Source organism: Pantherophis guttatus, chromosome 5, assembly GCF_059756535.1.
Source record: "Pantherophis guttatus breed Tessera chromosome 5, ASM5975653v1, whole genome shotgun sequence".
NCBI lineage: Eukaryota > Metazoa > Chordata > Lepidosauria > Squamata > Colubridae > Pantherophis > Pantherophis guttatus.
Window position 1 is genome coordinate 23,821,308 of NC_142067.1, and position 18,916 is coordinate 23,840,223.

The 18,916-nt window shown below is 37.7% G+C and overlaps 2 protein-coding genes across 3 annotated transcripts in view; one reads left to right on the forward strand and one right to left on the reverse strand.

Annotated features, from left to right (window-relative positions):
- On the reverse strand, positions 1 to 15,053 carry USP12 (ubiquitin specific peptidase 12). 2 transcript variants are annotated; one of them, XM_034410682.3, is made up of 9 exons: positions 14,181 to 15,053; positions 9,276 to 9,356; positions 8,673 to 8,886; positions 6,312 to 6,538; positions 5,206 to 5,282; positions 4,846 to 4,929; positions 4,423 to 4,620; positions 2,159 to 2,237; positions 1 to 1,866 (listed from the first exon to the last, which is right to left on the reverse strand). In XM_034410682.3, exons 1-9 carry the CDS (start codon positions 14,226 to 14,228, stop codon positions 1,765 to 1,767), a joined length of 1,110 nt encoding a protein of 369 aa, XP_034266573.1. In that variant the 5' UTR covers positions 14,229 to 15,053; the 3' UTR covers positions 1 to 1,764. The 2 variants fall into 2 exon arrangements, with proteins under 2 accessions (XP_034266573.1, XP_087750848.1); XM_087894722.1 differs by having other exon boundaries at positions 57 to 1,866; positions 6,312 to 6,475; positions 14,181 to 14,631.
- RPL21 (ribosomal protein L21) overlaps positions 13,504 to 18,916 on the forward strand; it is a 15,338-nt gene continuing 9,925 nt past the window's right edge. The window contains exon 1 of the mRNA XM_087894723.1: positions 13,504 to 13,866. The gene's annotated coding sequence lies outside the window, so the exon portion shown is untranslated. The remainder of the gene's footprint in view (positions 13,867 to 18,916) is intronic.

Below are 18,916 nucleotides of genomic sequence, written 5' to 3' on the forward strand. Positions count from 1 at the left end.
CCCGAATTCAAGTTTTATGCAGTCATAACATCCATAAATAATCCAAACAATATGTACTTTTATATAAATTCCTTTTAAAAATGAATATTCATTCTCCTCAAGAGTTCTTACAGAAGTCTTTGTAATAGTGGAATTCCCCCCAGCAAGATGATAGAATAAATGAAACAAAGCTTTACATGTTTTAATAAAAAAATCTTTACAATTTAACATGATTTTTTTCACATTAGTTAAATAAGACAACCTACATTAAAAATCTGTTCAGTTTGATGATGTTAAATTCCTGAGCTAAATTGTATAGGTAAACTGAATGCATTAATTATAGCAGCAGACAAAAACAGTTTCATACTAACACTGCCAGCAAAACAAAACTATGATGAAAAGGAAGGAGTGCCAAAATATGAAGGCACAATTGATCTAACTGGAAATATGCATTTAGCTTTATTTCATCAAATTACATTCAGCCACTGTCACTCAGACAACATAACAATGATGTAGTGATCCCTTGCTTTCAGGATCAAAATAACCAAATTTAGAATATTATTTTTCTTAATTTTAAAATTTTAGTGGGTAAAACCTTCACAAGACTTTTGGGAGTTTTCAACTATCCATACCCATTGCATTCACAGAAACTGAGATATCCTGAAGCTATTTTACATTTTAATTAACCCTACAATGAAGACCAAAATTACATATTTGCCCTCCTGGTTCTATTCAGCATGGGCAATCCTGGCCTATATTGCAGTCAGAGTGTTTAAAAGAAAAGAAAAACTGGTACAGTGGGCTACCTATACCATCTTAGCAATGATAAAACAGAAAATCTGTTTTATACCATCAGAGACACTTCAAATTCTTTAAATAACACACATGAAACATATAGCAAGAGACACTGGCTCCTTATTAAAGAAGCAAATTCCATACTTTCCCCTGGTTAGTTTAGGTTTTGAAAGTATATTTTCTGAGAAATCTTGTAGATGAACAATGTAAAAGAGTATTTAAATCCAATAAAATCTAATATACAAATCTAGGTTCCAAAAATTGTGGAAATATAAAACACAGAAACTCTAGAAGTTGCAGTAACACATAAATAAAAATAAAATTATAATTATAAATCAAGTTCTTCCCCCATAGAAAGTTTAAAACTCAAAACTGTTCCCATAAAGGTACTTATTACTGTAATGTAAGCTTCTTACAAGAAGCAAAACACATTTGACTTCTTGGTTCCAGTCACAAAACCATATGCTAAAATTTATTCTGGCCAAGAAAGCAACTGTTAGGCTAATTCTCTATTTATGTGTGCAAAAAAATCTAGAAACTGAATATTGGTAAAATCAAGATCAAGAATCATGTGCATTTTTAGTAATACCAAATAAATTAATGTGCCAAATTTATATTGCTTTGTTGCACTTGCATTCGATGCAACACTGACAAGAAATCAAAGATGCCAAAGATTATGAAAATATATCCACAAAATTGGACTTTTGATCAAGTCTGTTAGATACAATTTGCTTGATGGGAAATTCTTACAAGAGTAGCTGATCTGTTTCTCCAGTGGATTTGTGATGTATCAGCCTTGTCCTTATGACCCCTGAGCAAATTCATGGAGCACAATATGAAGATTTTTGAAAGCCTCTCTGAATAACTGGGTTTGTCGCAGCGCAAACCGCATTATTGTTCTTTTGTCTCTGCTTTTACTGTCTTCTAATGAAGTCGTTTTCATGTTATTCAGAAAAGTGAGGCAGGAAGTAACTTTTTGCCTAGACACATTCAGTCCCGGGACTGATAGAAGAGAATATAACCAGATTCTGAGTTTTTTGAAATGTCTGATGTCAACCCGTAGAAATCTTCAATAGCTTGGGCATCTATTTTCTGAAACAAAATAGAGGTGTATACATTTATCAAAAACAATAATGTGTAATTTTGTAGCAAAACTATGACTCTAGCACCAGCATATTAAAAATAATTTGTCACTTGCAGCAACAGAAATATTTATTGAGAAAAACATGCATAATTATCAATTTTTTTAAGTAAATAACAGATCTATATCAAGAGCAACAAATTAAGTTGCTCCCAAATATTTCTAGTTTTGATTATCTAAAACCAAATAGCAAAAACATACAGCCAATACATTATGCAAGCAATGAACCATAACAATTCTTACCTCTACAATGTCATCATCAAAGAGCAGCCAAAAATCATGACTCTTTACAATAGCAATATAGTGTCCTCTGTTAGGTCCACTGTGAAAAGAAAGCAATTAATGCTATGTCATCTTTAAATTCAATATTATGTGGGTGAGGGGTTACATAAAATGATACTAAAGAGAATCTTTGGTTAGCTATACAGCTTTTTTCTTAAAAAAACCCAATATAACCTTTTTTGAAGATTTTTCTAAAGAAAAAAATGTGGCTCCACCCTGCTGGAACATTCTATCACTGGAGATAAAAATGGTTCTCACCCATTTAGACTTCCGGAAGGGTATCAAAACTTGCCTTTACTGGTTGGCCTGGACCCCCAAGGGGGACGCTCACTACTGGAGATGGCTGACAGGGTAAGAATATCTTATCCCCGTCCATCTCTTGATTCTGGTTCCAGTATGGTTTGAAAATCATAATCTGTGTAATTTTAATGTTTTAATATCTTAATTATTATTTTTTTTACTTATCTTGTAATTTATAAGCTACCCAAAATTACCGTATAGGTTAGATGGGCTGCATTCCTTGTGTGTCCCATCACACTTGGCCAATAAAGAATTCTAATCTAATCTAATCTAAAAAATGGGCTGCATAAAAATTTAATGAATAAATAAAGAAGTAACAACAAATATTTTTCTTGTTATGGAAGGTATAGAAAATTATACATCCAAACAATGACAGTTAATATCTTTTAAAATGCAACTTTCAGACAAAAAGTGATACTCAAATGAAGGCAATTAAAAGGGTCACTCATAAAAGCCCTTGAAATAATGAGAATTAAAATTATCTATTAATATTTAGGAGATTATTAAAAAATGAAAAATACAACTTTTGTCCTGCAATGGCACTCGTATGTTAAGAGATTATAAGGCTGTTAAAAGTAACATTTAGTGTAGTTTCAGTCATTATAGTTGTGATCATTAGGCCAGGATTGAACATCATTAGATGAGAAACTCATGCTTCTCTTGCCCTGCTACACTCACCTCCATTTTAACTTCCCCTACCCATTTATCACCCTCCCCATGTCCGTCCTCTGGGCCATCCTGCACTCTCCCACCTCCAGTTGACCATCACCTTCTCTTTCCTTCAGTTGCCAAGTTGTACCAGGCCTGGCTTTTTGCAAGGTGGCTGCAGGCCATGCAAGGCCTTGGGAAGGCCCTACGCAGCTGTCTTGCTCATGATAGGCCAGGCTGAATGCATCTCATTAGCAATAGGAGAAAGAACCCAATGAAGGTCAGCTGGGGGAAGGAGAGGCCACAGATACAGGGAGAGGTGGGCAGCAGGGGGAGTATTGCACAGAGTGGCATGCGCAGCAGTGTATGAGGTGGCAGAGTGCAAGATGATGAGGGTGCAAGGAGAACCAAAGAGCCATGAGGGTGGCAGGGGTATTGTAATCCAGGACAGTGACGGCAGAGAACATAGGGCACTAGGGCAGCTCAGAGCAGGACAGCCAAAAGGGCAGAGATGGGGAGGGGAGATGTGTGTTGTTAAGTGAGGACTATTGTATAAAAGGGGAGGGACACGGTGGCTCAGTGGTTAAAACGCTGAGCTTGTTGATCGAAAGGTCGGCAGTTTAGTAGTTCAAATCCCTAGTGCCGCGTAACAGGGTGAGCTCCCGTTACTTGTCCCAGCTTCTGCCAACTAAGCAGTTCGAAAGCACGTAAAAAATGCAAGTAGAAAAATAGGGACCACCTTTGGTGGGAAGGTAACAGCGTTCTGTGCGCCTTTGGCGTTTAGTCATGCCGGCCACATGACCACAGAGACGTCTTCAGAAAGCACTGGTACTTTGGCTTTGAAACGGAGATGAGCACCGCCCCCTAGAGTCGGGAATGACTAGCATGTGCGAGGGGAACCTTTACCTTTTATTATATAAAAATGCTGCTCTACTCTACCTTAACAGCATGACTACTGCTTACTATTACTTTGAAGAAAATTTTTTTGAAGAAGAAATACAATTGGTTGCTACATCATAGGCAACCACCTATTACCATTCCATATTACTCAGACATACGGTGAATAAATCTGTATCACTCAGATAAGAATAAGGCATGAGTTAAAAGGATAGAGTTACATGGATGCATTTCCTTATCTCATTTATACACCTAGCACTAATGTCACTTTACATATGTAATAAATTTCAAACTTTATGTTTAGGACTTTTAGCATATATACATACATAGCACTATTTTCCAATAAGTCAACAAAAACAGATTGTAATATATTTTATTACCTTCCACAGTGAACTACCACTGCCACAAGATCATACATTCTGTCAGGATTTGTGGCATCACCAGACGTATTAAACAGCCGAAGTTCTAAAGGAAATACTACCCTATAGGAGAGTTTTGTATATCGATGTAGCTGGTCCATGTATTTAAATCTTTTCAGATGGAGAGCAAGAATCATGGGCAGCTTTTTTACTTTCATTCTGAAACAAAATTAAACTGATCACCATATTTAATTAGATTTCAAAATCTATTTTGCTACCTGTCTGCAAAGTCACAAAAAATTAATAGAATTGTTATCAATTTATCTCAATATTACCAGTTGCTGAAAGTTTAAACAAGGCAATTACATAATGCAAAAACTCAAAATATGCAGTTAATTTATATTCCTATATATTGCTAATATTCAAAATAAATGCATATGGTACCTTTTGTGTGCTTCCTGTTTACTGCGACATTCTTCACAATAATATTTATATTCACTGCACAAGGTTTCTGTGTTGCTAAAACCCCTAAAATGGGAATTTAAAAAAAAATGAATAATTTTTGAATAAATTATATTTAAAGTCCAACTACTATTACTCACTGAAATATTTTTCATACTGAAATGTATATGGCATATTTGAAACATATGCACTAAGTAGATAAGTGTTCAAGTTCAATTAAGGGAGAATATAAAAAGTGTTATGAAGTCTATTAATCTAAAACTGGTTTAATAAAACCATTTTACTTAATCTTAAATTTATATGCTTATGAGGACAGAATCAGAGATAAGTTATTGCTCATACCTTAAACAATGTGTGATTGAAGTGTTTTGTTCCACATCAACAGAAAGATCTAAAAAATCTTCATCTTTGCTGCTTATCTGCATGTTAAAAATAATTGTATAATTATCCATTTATATATATTTTTGAAAGACCTTAAAACTAAAAATAGATGAACTAGCTTAAAGCAATAATGGTAATTAATAATGGTAATGAAACTTTTAACAAAATTCACTCTTCTTAGAGAAAGAATGCTATTATTTTCATCTCTCCATTTGTTAATATTCCATTACTGAAAGCACAGTAAATGCCATATAATTTCAGGGATTTTCTCTTGATTTATCCTTTTACACTGAAAGAAACTGATTCACTTCTCTTGGCAATTCAGTGGTATCTCGGTACTTATCGGTTCTGGGAGGCACAATAAGTACCAAAAACAATGAGTGCCAAACAATTTTTTCCCATAAGGAATAGTATTTCCATACTCACTTTTTCTATATGTCATGTTACCTAACTTTTTTTATATTAAAAATTTAGATTACGTTACTATAAAAAAATCTTTGCACACAAATAAACATCTGTGGTACCATTCTATTAAGTCAGGCTATGACAAAAAGTTTATTGAAATCACACACAACTCAAATTCGTACCAATATTTTATACTCAGCTTTTGATCCATGGCCAAAACCAATATTTTGTTTTTATATATTATTCGATCAGGCAGGGAAGGTATAATGTGGACTCTCTCAGCCAAAGAATTCTGACTGGCAGGATCCAGGAAGAGAGACTTGTCTCCTGTTGCCTTTGGGCAGACATTCTCCCTGCCCAGAGGTCAGGTGGGCCTCCTCTCTCTTGGCCTTTTAGAAGGTTGTGAAAACATGGCTCTGAGGCCTTGCTTTGGGCGCACAGAGGAATACATAACCATGGGGCTGGCATCCCGAAAGCCCTCTCCCCCTTTTAATTAAATTTTAACTTTGAATTTTAATCAGTCTTGGCTCTTTCTAAATTTATATACTGTTTTAATATTTTATTTGTACATCACCCAGAGTCCGTCTGCAAGGGAGATGGCCAGTTTCAAAATTTGATGAATAAATATTGAAAATTAAGACAGATTTGTAGAAGATGCTTACAGTTTCACAGGTGAGACACCTTGTTTCATTGGTTAATGTTCCCTGGAAGATTTCATGAACCCATGTTGGATCTGGGGAATTATTGTTTTCGCTGTCGATACTGCCATTAGGTAGACGACCATTCTGTTTCTCCTGTTTTTTCTCCTCTTGCAAAATATCTGCCACTGTATTCAGCAAATAGTTCAAAAATTCATGTGCATCTTGCTGCATATAATTGTCAAACAGCTCTATAAAAAAAATTGATACGTTTAATCTACTTCTTGGATAGATACTGTAAGTACATTTAAAAAGCAATTGCTGGGAACAATGTCAGAAAGCTTTACACACATCCTGCCAAACCAACTTTCTATATCTTAGAACTCTCATATAAAGCAGAATGTTGAGCTATCTAAGCTTTGAGATTGAATTTTGTTCAATATTCCAACCAAAATCTCCCAACTTTACTTCATACATTTAGTGTGATCCAAAACACCCTAAAACCAACTGCAACAGGATGGAACGTATATTCTAGACTCCAATACTTTATATTATTTCAGGCGTGTTATTGGAACTTGGTTCTATATATACTTAAACTTGATAGCACAGTGGTTTACGCACCCTGTTATTAACACAGCTGCCTGCAATTTACTGCTGGTTCGAATCTCTCCAAGGCTCAAGGTTGACTCAGCCTTCCATCCATTCTAAGGTAGGTGAAATGAGGACCCAGTTTGTGGGGGCAATAAGCTGACTTTGTATAAATATACAAAAGTATGAAGGCTATTGCTTAACGCATTGTAAGCCGCCCTGAGTCTCCGGAGAAGGGCGGCATATAAATCAAATAAAAAAAAAAAATATTGAAGAAGACTGAGAATATTTTTCAAACAACAGAAAAGGATCTCTGCCGTACCCAAGCCTTCCACCCAATAGTAGATATGATCTATTATTTAATATGATGCTGGGAAAAGATGTAGCTGCTTTAAAGAGCTACAGATAGATGCTTTCTTGGATTGAGTGCTCAAAGGACTTTCTAGAAGCCAATCCAAAACAATGCACAGCTCCAATGCCTATGAGAATAGTAATTTTTTCAGTAATTGCCTGATGTTTTGCTCCTCACAACTGCTTAATAATTACACCTGTAATTCACCTATGGGCTTGTCTTAACTAAGTAGACATTGAATCAAATTAATAAAATGGTATCCTTTAGGAATAAACAGGTGGTGTACCCCAAGATATAAATGATTTGTTCAAAGGTTGGTCAAATGAAATAGTCATGAGTTCCTTATTCCATGCAAAACATCTTCACAATGCAATTGTATTTGAGGAGCAACAATAAACCAAAGAGACAAATAGGTCTCCAACTGGTCGCTTGTAAAAAAAAAAGTTTGCATCCTAGCAGAACTGAAGAATTTCACTAAAGGAGAAAGTTGCAAATGTATAAAATAAATAAGCATGGTATCTTTCTGAATCAGTTTAACAAATGTTCAATTCCAGTTGTACAGTTATTTTTAGAAGTTGGAGAATTTATGCTTCTGTTATTGGCAATATATTGTTTCATTTTCTCCCTCCTTGTTAATAATATTTGTGTGAAGCTGAGGGAAAGGTCATCTGAAGATCGGCAAGCTAAAAACACAGTTTCACTTCATTTTCATTTCAGTTAGAATAAACTGAATAGGTGCCTGGAATTAGTAGATAACAGAAGTTCTTTGAATGAATTATCCCATTGTTGTGAATGATAATGTCTCACTTGTATTGGATAGAGTACCTAGTCTAGTGTGCTAGCTGTGCATTCTTGAGTAAGGGAGAGAGCAACCTATATCTGTGAGCAATTATTTTCAATAAGTTATTCAGAGGCCTATTGTGATTGCATTTTACTAATAGGAAAAATCTTCAGTATCTACAAATCCATTTCTAAACTCTATTCAAAACACTGGTGTTTACAGTAAATCATAACAACTTTGGCTTCCTTAGGGATTTTCAACGTCATCTTCTGTGTTACCATTTAGACACCAAGTTAAGACTGGTTTTGTTTACCAGAATGTTTTTATTATATTAGTTGTGCTAATCAAATTCAATTATTTTGTAGTCAAAATTTTACTGACTGCTATTTTACTAAAACTGTGTCTTCAGGCATTTTCAACCTTTCTTCAATCAGATGCTATCAAGCACTATCTTATTTGTTTAAAATAAATGTGTTGTAAGGAAGATTGGATTTAGAAAGAAAAGTATAGGACTTTTATGACAAAACTTTAAAGGTTTGGATTATGAAGATAAGTCCAAGTAAGAATACTGGGAACAAATCAATGAATAATGGAGAGAAAATGCCCATTTTATGGTTAAATTAGTTAAAGGCAAAGTCTTCACAATGACAAAATAAAACTTTACCATTCTCTTTTCGTAGTCTTGTTATGAACTTTTTAGGAGGTATCACTCCAACTTTCTTCTTCTGGGTGGCTATACTGTGGAAGAGATCAGCTAAGCAGGTGAGAAGACTCTCTTTTTTTCTGGGCTGACTCTTGTATGCCAAGACTTTCTCTCGAAATGGTCGACAAAAATAAAGTGCCTGAAGAACTGAATTACAGTAGCATGTATTTCCAAACTAGAAAACAAATTGTCAATTAAGTTAGACTAAGTAAGCAAATGGCATGCAGACAGAAATTTGTTAAAGCATATTATGAATTTTTACTTTCCTTAAGGATTCTCCAATTGACTTGGTAGAAATTATACTGTTCTGAAAAGCATTACCTTAGCATATAAATTAGAGTTACAGTTATGGATAATTTGTGACCTGTATCAAGATTAAATACATTAAGCATTGTTCATTACATTGAATTAATTAAAATTAATTTTAAAACATTATAGTCACTTTTATTATTATTTTCTCAAAACTATCAATCTCTAATGTACTGGCAAACCATTTTTCAACAACTTTCTTATTTTACATTATTAATTCCACTTTTTTCTAAGCAAGCAAAACATGAAACTTACATTTACTAAACCAAAATAATGTTCATTGACTGGGAATTGTTCTGGACCAATTTCTTTCTCTAAGGCTGAGGCATTAGCGCCCTAAGAGGAAAAAAATAGTATTTAGGAGCAATTGTTAAATTATTTTCTGGCACAGTTTGATTATATAAGTTAAGTAGTTTATTGAAGAAAGAACTAAATAAATTGTGGGAAGCAATAATAATGGTATAATTTGTAACATTTTGTAAGATATAAAATTTCAAGCAAATTTGATTAATAAATAATAGAGTTCATGGTATACCAAAAAGGAAATTAGACTGGCGTGGCCATTGTTCCCAGCTTAACTTTTCCTATAATACTAATACAAACCCATAAATTGTTAATATTAGTTACAGTATAAAGAATATTTATCCATGTAATTAGCTTTTGTGTGTATATAGGTAGATGAATCTTCTACCAGGCATCTATAATTATGGTTAATGTTATTATTGTAAACTTATTATTTTTCCAATCAACTATATACCTAACATTAATAGACTACATGCTTTTCTAAAATTAAAAAAAAACCAAAATATATTATAGAGCTGAAAGATAAAAATCAGAACCCAAAGGTAAAAAACACTAGAAAAATTTTTTGGAACTATATTTAGTACATAATGGAGCTGATATGGATAACATAATTTATACCACAAGGTATTTTCACTTATACATGTATAAAGAAAAATGAAAATACAAATTGTCAATTAATATGAATTTTTAGATTAAATAAATAAGAATCCAAAAGGTAATGTTTACATTAATAAAAATATTTCAAATTGTTATGTTTTGAACTTTTCCCCCCTAATAACGTGTGTTTGCACACATGTATCATTCTTGCACTAATGTTTCTAGATAGAACGTATGATATCAGGCTATCTCTAAAAAAGAAATATTTTTCTAAAGTTATTTCTGAAATTTCTTGCCGCAGTTGTTAAGTGAATGACTGCAGTTGTTTCTTTAGTAACATGGTTCTTAAGTGACTCCTGCTTCCCATTGACTTTGTTTGTCAGAAGGCTACAAAAGGTGATCACACCAGGACACTGCAATCATCATAAATATGAATAAATTGCCAAGCGTCTCAATTTTGATGACATGACCATGGGGATGCTCGAGTATGAAACACAATCATAAGTCACTTTTTTTCAGTGCTGTTGTAACTTGCACTAAATTTAAGTCAAGGACTACTTGTATTAGAAGAATAAAGACAAGATTTGTAAAAAGGCAAGTGAGTAGTTTTAGCAAAACACTCAACGAAGTCTCACATGATATTCTACTAGAGAAGGTGACAAATGTGGATTGGGCTTTACTATCATTAAATGGATACAGAACTGGATGTACAATCATATTCAATGAGTGTACAACAATACCCTACTTCAAACTGAAGGGAAACATCATGGGAAATATCAGAGCTTGTAGGACCTGAAGGAATGAGGAGTCATAAAATATGATAATAAATTCTGCAGATAGGAGGAGGAGAGGTAGCTAACATTTTAGAGGACAGCATTAATAAGTTGTAACACTAGACAAAAACCTGAAAGATGAATTTTAACAGCAACAAATGCGAAGTTCTTCATCTGGGTAGGACAAATCAAAGACATACGTACAGGATGAGAAGGGCACATCTGAAGTGTATATGCAGAAAAAAATCTGGGCACCTTAGTGAATCACAACCTGAACATGAACCAACATTATGATTCAGATGTAAAATAAGCAAAATCCTCGGCTGCATCAACAGTGGTACCAAATCAAGACCAATAGAAGTCATTCCTTTTCTTCATTTTGCATTAGTCAGACCGCTCCTAGAATATTGGATTCAATACTGGATTCAATTCCAGGCACTATATTTTCAGAAGGACATCAATAACCTAGATTATGTCTAGATGAGACATGATAAGGGACTAGAAAGAAAAACTGTTAAAGGTATTGGGTGTGTTTAGCCTGAAGAAGAGGAGAGGAAGGAGAAATATGATAAGGGCAGCCCTTGTTCAGTGACCACTTTTCTAGCTACCATTTGGAGTAATGACAGTGCTGAACTTACAATGTTTCTCATAGTTGCAGCTGTCACAGCATCCCCATGGTAACGTGACTGCAATTTGGGCACTTGGCAACCAGCTTGCAATTACAACAGCCAGAGAATTCTGCAGTCAAGTGATCACCATTTGCAACCTTCACTGCTGGCTTCTAACAAGCAAAGCCAATGGGGAAGCCAAGAGGAGATGGAAAATGGCAATCATGTGACTACAGGATGCTGTAACAGTGTAGGATTTGCTTAATGGCGGCAACTGGAACCCTAACCCTTACTCCAAGTGACGCACATAATTTGGAAATTATTCTTCTATTAACCCAGGCTAGAAGTACATTTTTTTTTGCAGTCCATCACATTATCATATTTTTGGCTCACAATCAACTACTTAATGTTATTACTAAGTCAACTACTCCATCCTATACTTCATTTTGTTTCCTACTTGAAAAAGTTGTAAAGATATGGTAAATTTCATTATGTTACTTCAATCCATTTCTTTAACCTGCTAAAATCATTTTGAGGTTTGTCTTCTAAGTTATTAACTCTCATTCAGTTTTGTACCATTTGCAGCTTAGGAAGCATTCCTTTCATCCAATTATTAACACAATTGTTGATGAAGTACACTCAAAATGTATCTTTGTGAAACCCAATTAATATAACTTTATTTTTATTAAACTTATGTAACTATATTGATGTGTTCTATTGTCCTCCATTTTTCCTAATTGGAATTCTTGGCAATTGTGTGCTATTGGTCATAACTGCATATCCATATTCATTCATCTTCACCAATTTTTGGGCCACCCCAATAGGAAGGCTTTTATTTTTTCTTATTCCATTTACAGGTTCTTATTTTAACCAAAAATGTCTAACTCTATGTAGAAAGAAATCTTCTTAGGGATTTCCTCCCTAAACTTTTTCACCAATCTGCTGTTATTCACTGTTTTCTCATTAAGTGATCTCATTCTCTGGAACCTGTTTATTTAAATCATTATTAGTCTTTGCTTATTAAACAGGAAACAATAATTCCATTCCTATTTGGCAATCAGCAGCTCTCAGGACACTCTACTTACAATCCACAGCTACTCAAGAAAATCACCTTTTCACAGTTCCTCACAGCTCAGCACATAATCTATCAGAGAATATAGTAGTTTTTTGCAGTCCCTATCTTCTCTTTTTCTTGTTACTTCACTTGAAAAGCACCTGTTATGGTAGTTATCCTTGTCTTCCTGGTTACTTACCAAGCATTTTTGGTATTTTATCGAATAACTAGTCAGAATCCCTTCTTGTTGACTGTTATTGTGAAGATTATATATAGCTGCAGAAAACTGATAATTCAATATAATAATTTACAAGCCACTTTGATCTGGGTAGCTGTCTTGAGAATACTGATTTTCATAAAATATTGCTAACTAATCTGAGAAAGTTAATACTAACAAAAATGATTGTTTCATTTATGTTTTGGAAAAAGTAATCTAAATGAAGGGCACACAACCTACAATCTTTATGCAACCCATTTATGCTTCTTGGAGTCACTCTAGGGTATGGGATTTGTTTAAAGGGCAGAATGAACAAGAGAAAGTAATTTGTCTGAGAAATAGGGGACTGTGTAAGGTAAATGTATTATGAATCAACTAGATCTAGATAATAATTTACAAACTTCTGTAAAATAATAACTATTTTGTTTCCTGAGGAAAAGGAGCTTTTAACTTTGCTTCACAAAGAACTTTTTGCATTACATTGAAAGAAACAACAGTATAATCGCTCTAAACATCTCCATACTTATTTTAAACTATACTGCCAAAGAGTAAAGGATGAAATAAAAAAACACAATCAGCACACCCAAAGGTGTATATAATACCTTCTAAATCACATTTCATAAGAAGGTCTGCTACTAAGAGACTTTGACGTGATTAGGAAGATACTTTTAAAAAATTGCAGACTGGTTAAAAATCCAGAAATGCCGTGTATATAAACATAAAAACACTTCACTGTTCTGCTGCACTACTGAACCATTTTCAACAAGTTGGGACAGATCCCATCATTCTTCTTGTTTAAAATTCCATATTGCAACACGACCCCTCTACTACTACTACGTGTGCCAAATTTGTCTTACCTAAACTTCTCCTTTCACCACCACACCCACCTCCAAAATTCTTCTCCTTTCCTCAAGTTTTCCTGTTTTTGTATCATTCCTGCCTCTTCACTGTCTCCAGAGCTTTGAGCAAAATTGAGCAACATCTCCTGGGAAATGCTCTTGATAATTTCCAAGGCATCAACAAGTTATTTTTTTCCCCCCCACCAAATTTCAATACGAAGTTATTCCTCTCCCCCCTTTCCCCCCCCCCACCTTTAATTTGGCTAAAACTGAATTCCTAGAGACGACTTTGATGAGGAAATCTCGCAAAATCCATTCCATACCAAATTGCAGGGTTGGATTTCTTTAGATACGAGCCTTTTGCCCCAAGATCAAGGTATTGCATCCCATCAGGTATCATTGCACACCTGTTTCGAGATCGCCTTCTATTAAGTCTAAGGTGCCCTTTTTGACAGGTATGTAAGACTGGTCTGATTCCATGGGCTTTTTACTTGGGAGTAAATTTGTACGAGGAGGACGCAAGTCTCCAGTTTCTGCTGCCTGGAAGAAACCCTTCTCAGGGAAAAGGGGACCCCCAACGCCCCCCCCCCACATCCCCTTGACACACACACCCCGCCCTTCTCAATGGAGCGTAAGGCAGGCACACCTTCGCCCGGGCTCCGCCCAGATTCCCCCACCCGCCTGCCCGCCTCTCACCCCGCCGCGGCGCCTGGGCCCCAAAGGGCGAGCGAACGGGGGAGGGGGGGGCGCCACCTCCCCTCACACTCACCATGGTACAGATGGAGGCTATTTTGGAGACTGTCATTAGGATTTCCATCCGCGCAGCGCCATCTTCTCCCACCCAATCACAACGTCGAGCCCGGCCGGGGGAGTCCCGCCTGAGGAGGAAGGAAGAGGGCAGCCCGGCGGCGGCGGCGGCGGCGCCACCCTCAAAAGCAGCTTAGAGCGGAACCCACCAAGGGCTCCGCCCGCCTGAACGAAACGGCCCCGTCACCGATCCGACCGTCGAAAGGCGAGCGGCACGCGCTGCTCGACGACTTCCCCGTCCTGCCCTCGGGACCAACCGTCCCCTCCCCGCTTTCGCTTCTGGCAGGATCCGCGCGCGCGCACACTCACACGCACACACGCGCCCGCGCGCGCGCCACTGCGCGGACCGGCCCTTCTTCCGCCCACACATGCGCGCGCGCCTGGTCGTCTCTGCGGGCTGCACTCTGGATTTCGCCCCGGCTCTCGAACTCAACCAATCGGGTTTCGCTATACCTAGCGCTCTCCCTGTCCGGCCTTGCTATTCTAGGTCTTAGAGATACCCGGTTCCAAGCTGCTGGGTCTTGTTTTAATGGCAACGGGGGTGGCGAAACATCTGGGATCGCGCCTCAAGCCGTGCTCAAATTTGCTTGGGTACTAACGTGGAGTGTATAAGCCATGATTTATGGCTTAATAGGCTATGGGATAATCGTCCAGTTGCGTGTTATCTGACCATTGGCTTAGCATGATGAAATATCACAGCCAATAAAATCCTCACAAGGATTCACTTCTATCAGCCGAAGGTTTATTTATCCGCTTAGCTTTGACTATAAGGGGATATAATATATAATATGTTATATAATATATGGGGATGTGGTGGCTCAGTGGCTAAGACGCTGAGCTTGTCGATCGAAAGGTTGGCAGTTCAGCGGTTCGAATCCTAGTGCCGCATAATGGGGTGAGCTCCCGTTACTTGTCCCAGCTTCTGCCAACCTAGCAGTTCGAAAGCATGTAAAAAATGCAAGTAGAAAAATAGGGACCACCTTTGGTGGGAAGGTAACAGTGTTCTGTGCACCTTTGGGCTTTAGTCATGCCGGCCTCATGACCACCGAGACGTTTCTTCGGCTTTGAAACGGAGATGAGCACCGCCCTCTAGAGTAAGGAACAACTAGCGCATATGTGCGAGGGGAACCTTTACCTTTACCTATAGTCCTCTCCGTGTGTGGGATTTCTTGCAATAGGTTTGCACTCTTGAAATATAATTGCAAGTAGTTTAAGTTACAGCTTAATCATGGTTTTATACAAACTGGCACAATATATTCCACCGGTTTCATCAAATCTACTGATTAATTAAACAGGATAACCTGTATCAATATATGCATATTCGTACAGAAGGAAGATTTTGGGGTGACAGGGATGATAGCCTCAGGTACTTCGAAGTCTAGCAATATGAAAGGATTTAAATGACATGTATATCACCTGTGTTTATACCTACTGTAGAAAGTTAGCATCCACCCCTCTCCTAGAAGAATGAAATATTCTAGGAAATATTAAAAAGGCAGAATATTATATTTTCCCTAAAGGAGAAACATGTTTCTAAAGACAAACTCAGAGCCTCAGCTCTCTGCACCCCCCCCCAACAGATATTTTAGTGCCAGCCTATCTACAAGACAAAGACTGGGCCAGCTTATCTACAAAACAAAAGACATGGTCCTCAGGACGATAGGATTAGCTCTCACTCAAGATCCAAACCAGGACAAAGCCATTAAGCCATAATAGGAATTGCCCAAAGCCTCTTCATTACATCATTACCCAGCAAGAATCAACCAATCCTGGGACTCAAGACAACCTACAAAGTTATCGCTGCATGGCCCCATGGGAGTCTGACAACCAGTCAGGATACCTGCCCTTACACAGGAACAGGAAGCTCTAAGGCAGGGCCCAAGAGAGGGTATAAATATAAATATCTTCCATGTACTCGATTGCCCAGGCCCTCAAACCATGTAAACCATTTAATATGTGGGAATAAAGACAGCCTGGGAGGATTCTACCATAAGAAAATGGCCTATCCAAAGCCCTGTACAGTTCTCAATAAATTGCAGCTAAATTAATAAATAAATCAGCTCAGCTGCCATAGACATTAACATGGGATCAGATGGGTAGGATTTATTTATATTTCATGTTACTTAAGGACCCATCTCCCTCTTAATTCGGGAGCACTATAAACACTGTGTTGACGGGGACAGAGGTCGACCCCGAGGCCCCTCATGTGGGGTGCCGCAAGGGTCGGTCCTCTCGCCTCTCCTGTTCAACATTTATGTGAAGCCGCTGGGCGAGATCATCCGTGGTTTCGGGGTGGAGTACCATCAGTACGCTGACGACACCCAGCTGTACATCTCCACCCCAGATCACCCCAACGATGCCCTTGAAGTGATGTCCCGGTGCCTGGAGGCCGTACGGATCTGGATGGGGAGGAACAGGCTCAGGCTCAACCCATCCAAGACTGAGTGGCTGTGGTTTCCGACGTCCCGATATAGTCAGTTGACGCCATCACTGACTATTGGGGGCGAATCATTGGCCCCCACGGAGAGGGCTCGCAACTTGGGTGTCCTCCTGGATTCACGGCTGTCTTTAGAAGAGCACTTGACGGCCGTGACCGGGAGGATTTTTCATCAGGTTCGCCTGATTCGCCAGTTGCGTCCCTTTCTGGATCGGGACTCTTTACGCACGGTCACTCATGCCCTTGTCACCTCCTGCCTGGACTATTGCAACGCTCTCTACATGGGGCTCCCCTTGAGGAGCACCCGGAGGCTCCAACTGGCACAGAGTGCGGCCGCGCGGGTGGTAATGGGAGCGACATGGCGTTCCCATGTAACACCTCTCCTGCGCGAGCTGCACTGGCTCCCGGTGGTCTTCCGGGTGCGCTTCAAGGTTTTGGTTACCACCTTTAAAGCGCTCCATGGCTTAGGACCCGGGTACTTGCGGGACCGCCTACTACCACCAATAGCCTCCCACCGGCCGGTACGCTCCCATAGAGAGGGGCTCCTCCGGGTGCCGTCAGCCAAACAATGCCGACTGGCGGCCCCCAGGGGGAGAGCCTTCTCTGTGGGGGCACCTACTATCTGGAACGAGCTCCCCCCAGAGATACGGAGGATCCCGGATCTGCGCACCTTCCGCCGCGCCTTAAAGACCTTATTATTTCACCAGGCCGGCCTGGCCTAATTTTCCCCCTCTTTTATAAAAGATTTTTAAAATTTTAAACATTTTTTAGTATTTATATATTCAATTTTAAATTGGTTTTAAAAGTCTGGGGTTTTAAATTTGTCGGGGCCAAAATTATTTAATTTGATTTTATTCTATTTTTTAAATTTTGTATTGTATGTGTTTTTATTGTTTGGCTGTGCACCGCCCTGAGTCCTTCGGGAGTAGGGCGGTATAGAAATCTAATAAATGAAATGAAATGAAATGAATGAACTGCATGGGGAGATTTGGTTTACTTGGTTTGATTAATGAATTGTGATTAGGCTTCAAATGAGAAAGTGTCAGGTACAGATATCCACTAAACTGTTTAAACTTGCAAAAAAGAAATAAATTTCTTTACCAACCAATTTATTTTTGTTGATTAAAAGGACATATTTGTTCCTTATAATGCAGAAAATGCAGGATATCCTAAAGAGAGTATTTCCCCAAGTAAAAATGGAGTACTGAATGTATAAATCAAATAATTATTGTAAATTATTACAATAATTTCTCTTGAATAGAATTTCAGAGGAAGGAAAGTTTTCTTTAAGATCTTGTGAATAAACATAAATGCATATATGGAGAGAGGAATGTGAAGTGAACAGATTTCCAAAGAAGACAGAACTGAAATCTGATAATGAGCATACCCTGTAACATATATTATAGAATATGAATAGAATAGTGACAATGTTTAAAGACACCTTGAAATATACAGATGGTAGCATTTGTGAGCAAAGAGTAAAGATTTTAGATAGCTCACAATGAAAGTGAAAATGTTAATATTAAAGACATGGCAAAAACAGATATTGTCATCCCAAGTGGTTAGTGAATCTATAGAGGATAGCAATAATTTTGGTTTTGAGGCTTAAGAATAGAAAGCTGAACAATGTGCTGAAGAAATAAAAATGATTAGAGGAGAAAGTACAGGTAGTCCTCGACTAAACGATCACATTTGAGCCTAAAATTTATGTTGCTAAGTGAGGCAGTTGTTAAATGAATCTTGCCCCATTTTACCACCTTCCTTGCAACAGTTGTAAGTGAATTACTGCAATTGTTAAATTAGTAACACGATTATTAAGTGAATCTGGTTTCCCCATTGACTGCATCTCACAAGGTTCCAAAGGTGATCATATGACCCTGGGACACTGCAACTATCATAAATATGAACCAGTTGTCGAGCAGCTGAATTTTAATCACATGACCATGGGGATGCTACAACAATCATAAGTGTGAAAAACGGTCATGTCACTTTTTCCAGTGCTGTTGTAAGTTCAAACCATCACTAATGAACTGTTGTAAATCGAGGTCTACCTGTAATGATAATTTTAGACAAGATCATGAATAATAGGGGCATTTCGATGACAACTACCATCCAGTTGTTTTTCCAGGGTTAATATATAATTGTGAATATTGCTGACTGAAAACAGCAAGACAAAGGAGATACTTAGGTTGAGTGATAAGATGGACGACAGATTCAAAAGTTTGCTTAAATGTCTTTGGAAAAACTAACAAGGACAGACG

Excerpts from the sequence above, each read along its gene's own strand:
- USP12 (XM_034410682.3), bottom strand. The coding sequence starts at position 14,228 with ATGGAAATCCTAATGACAGTCTCCAAAATAGCCTCCATCTGTACCATG. Across the intron at positions 8,887-9,275 it reads ATTATTTTGGTTTAGTAAAT|TTTGGAAATACATGCTACTG; the intron begins GTAAGTTTCATG and ends TTTGTTTTCTAG. Across the intron at positions 4,930-5,205 it reads TCAATCACACATTGTTTAAG|GGGTTTTAGCAACACAGAAA; the intron begins GTATGAGCAATA and ends TTCCCATTTTAG.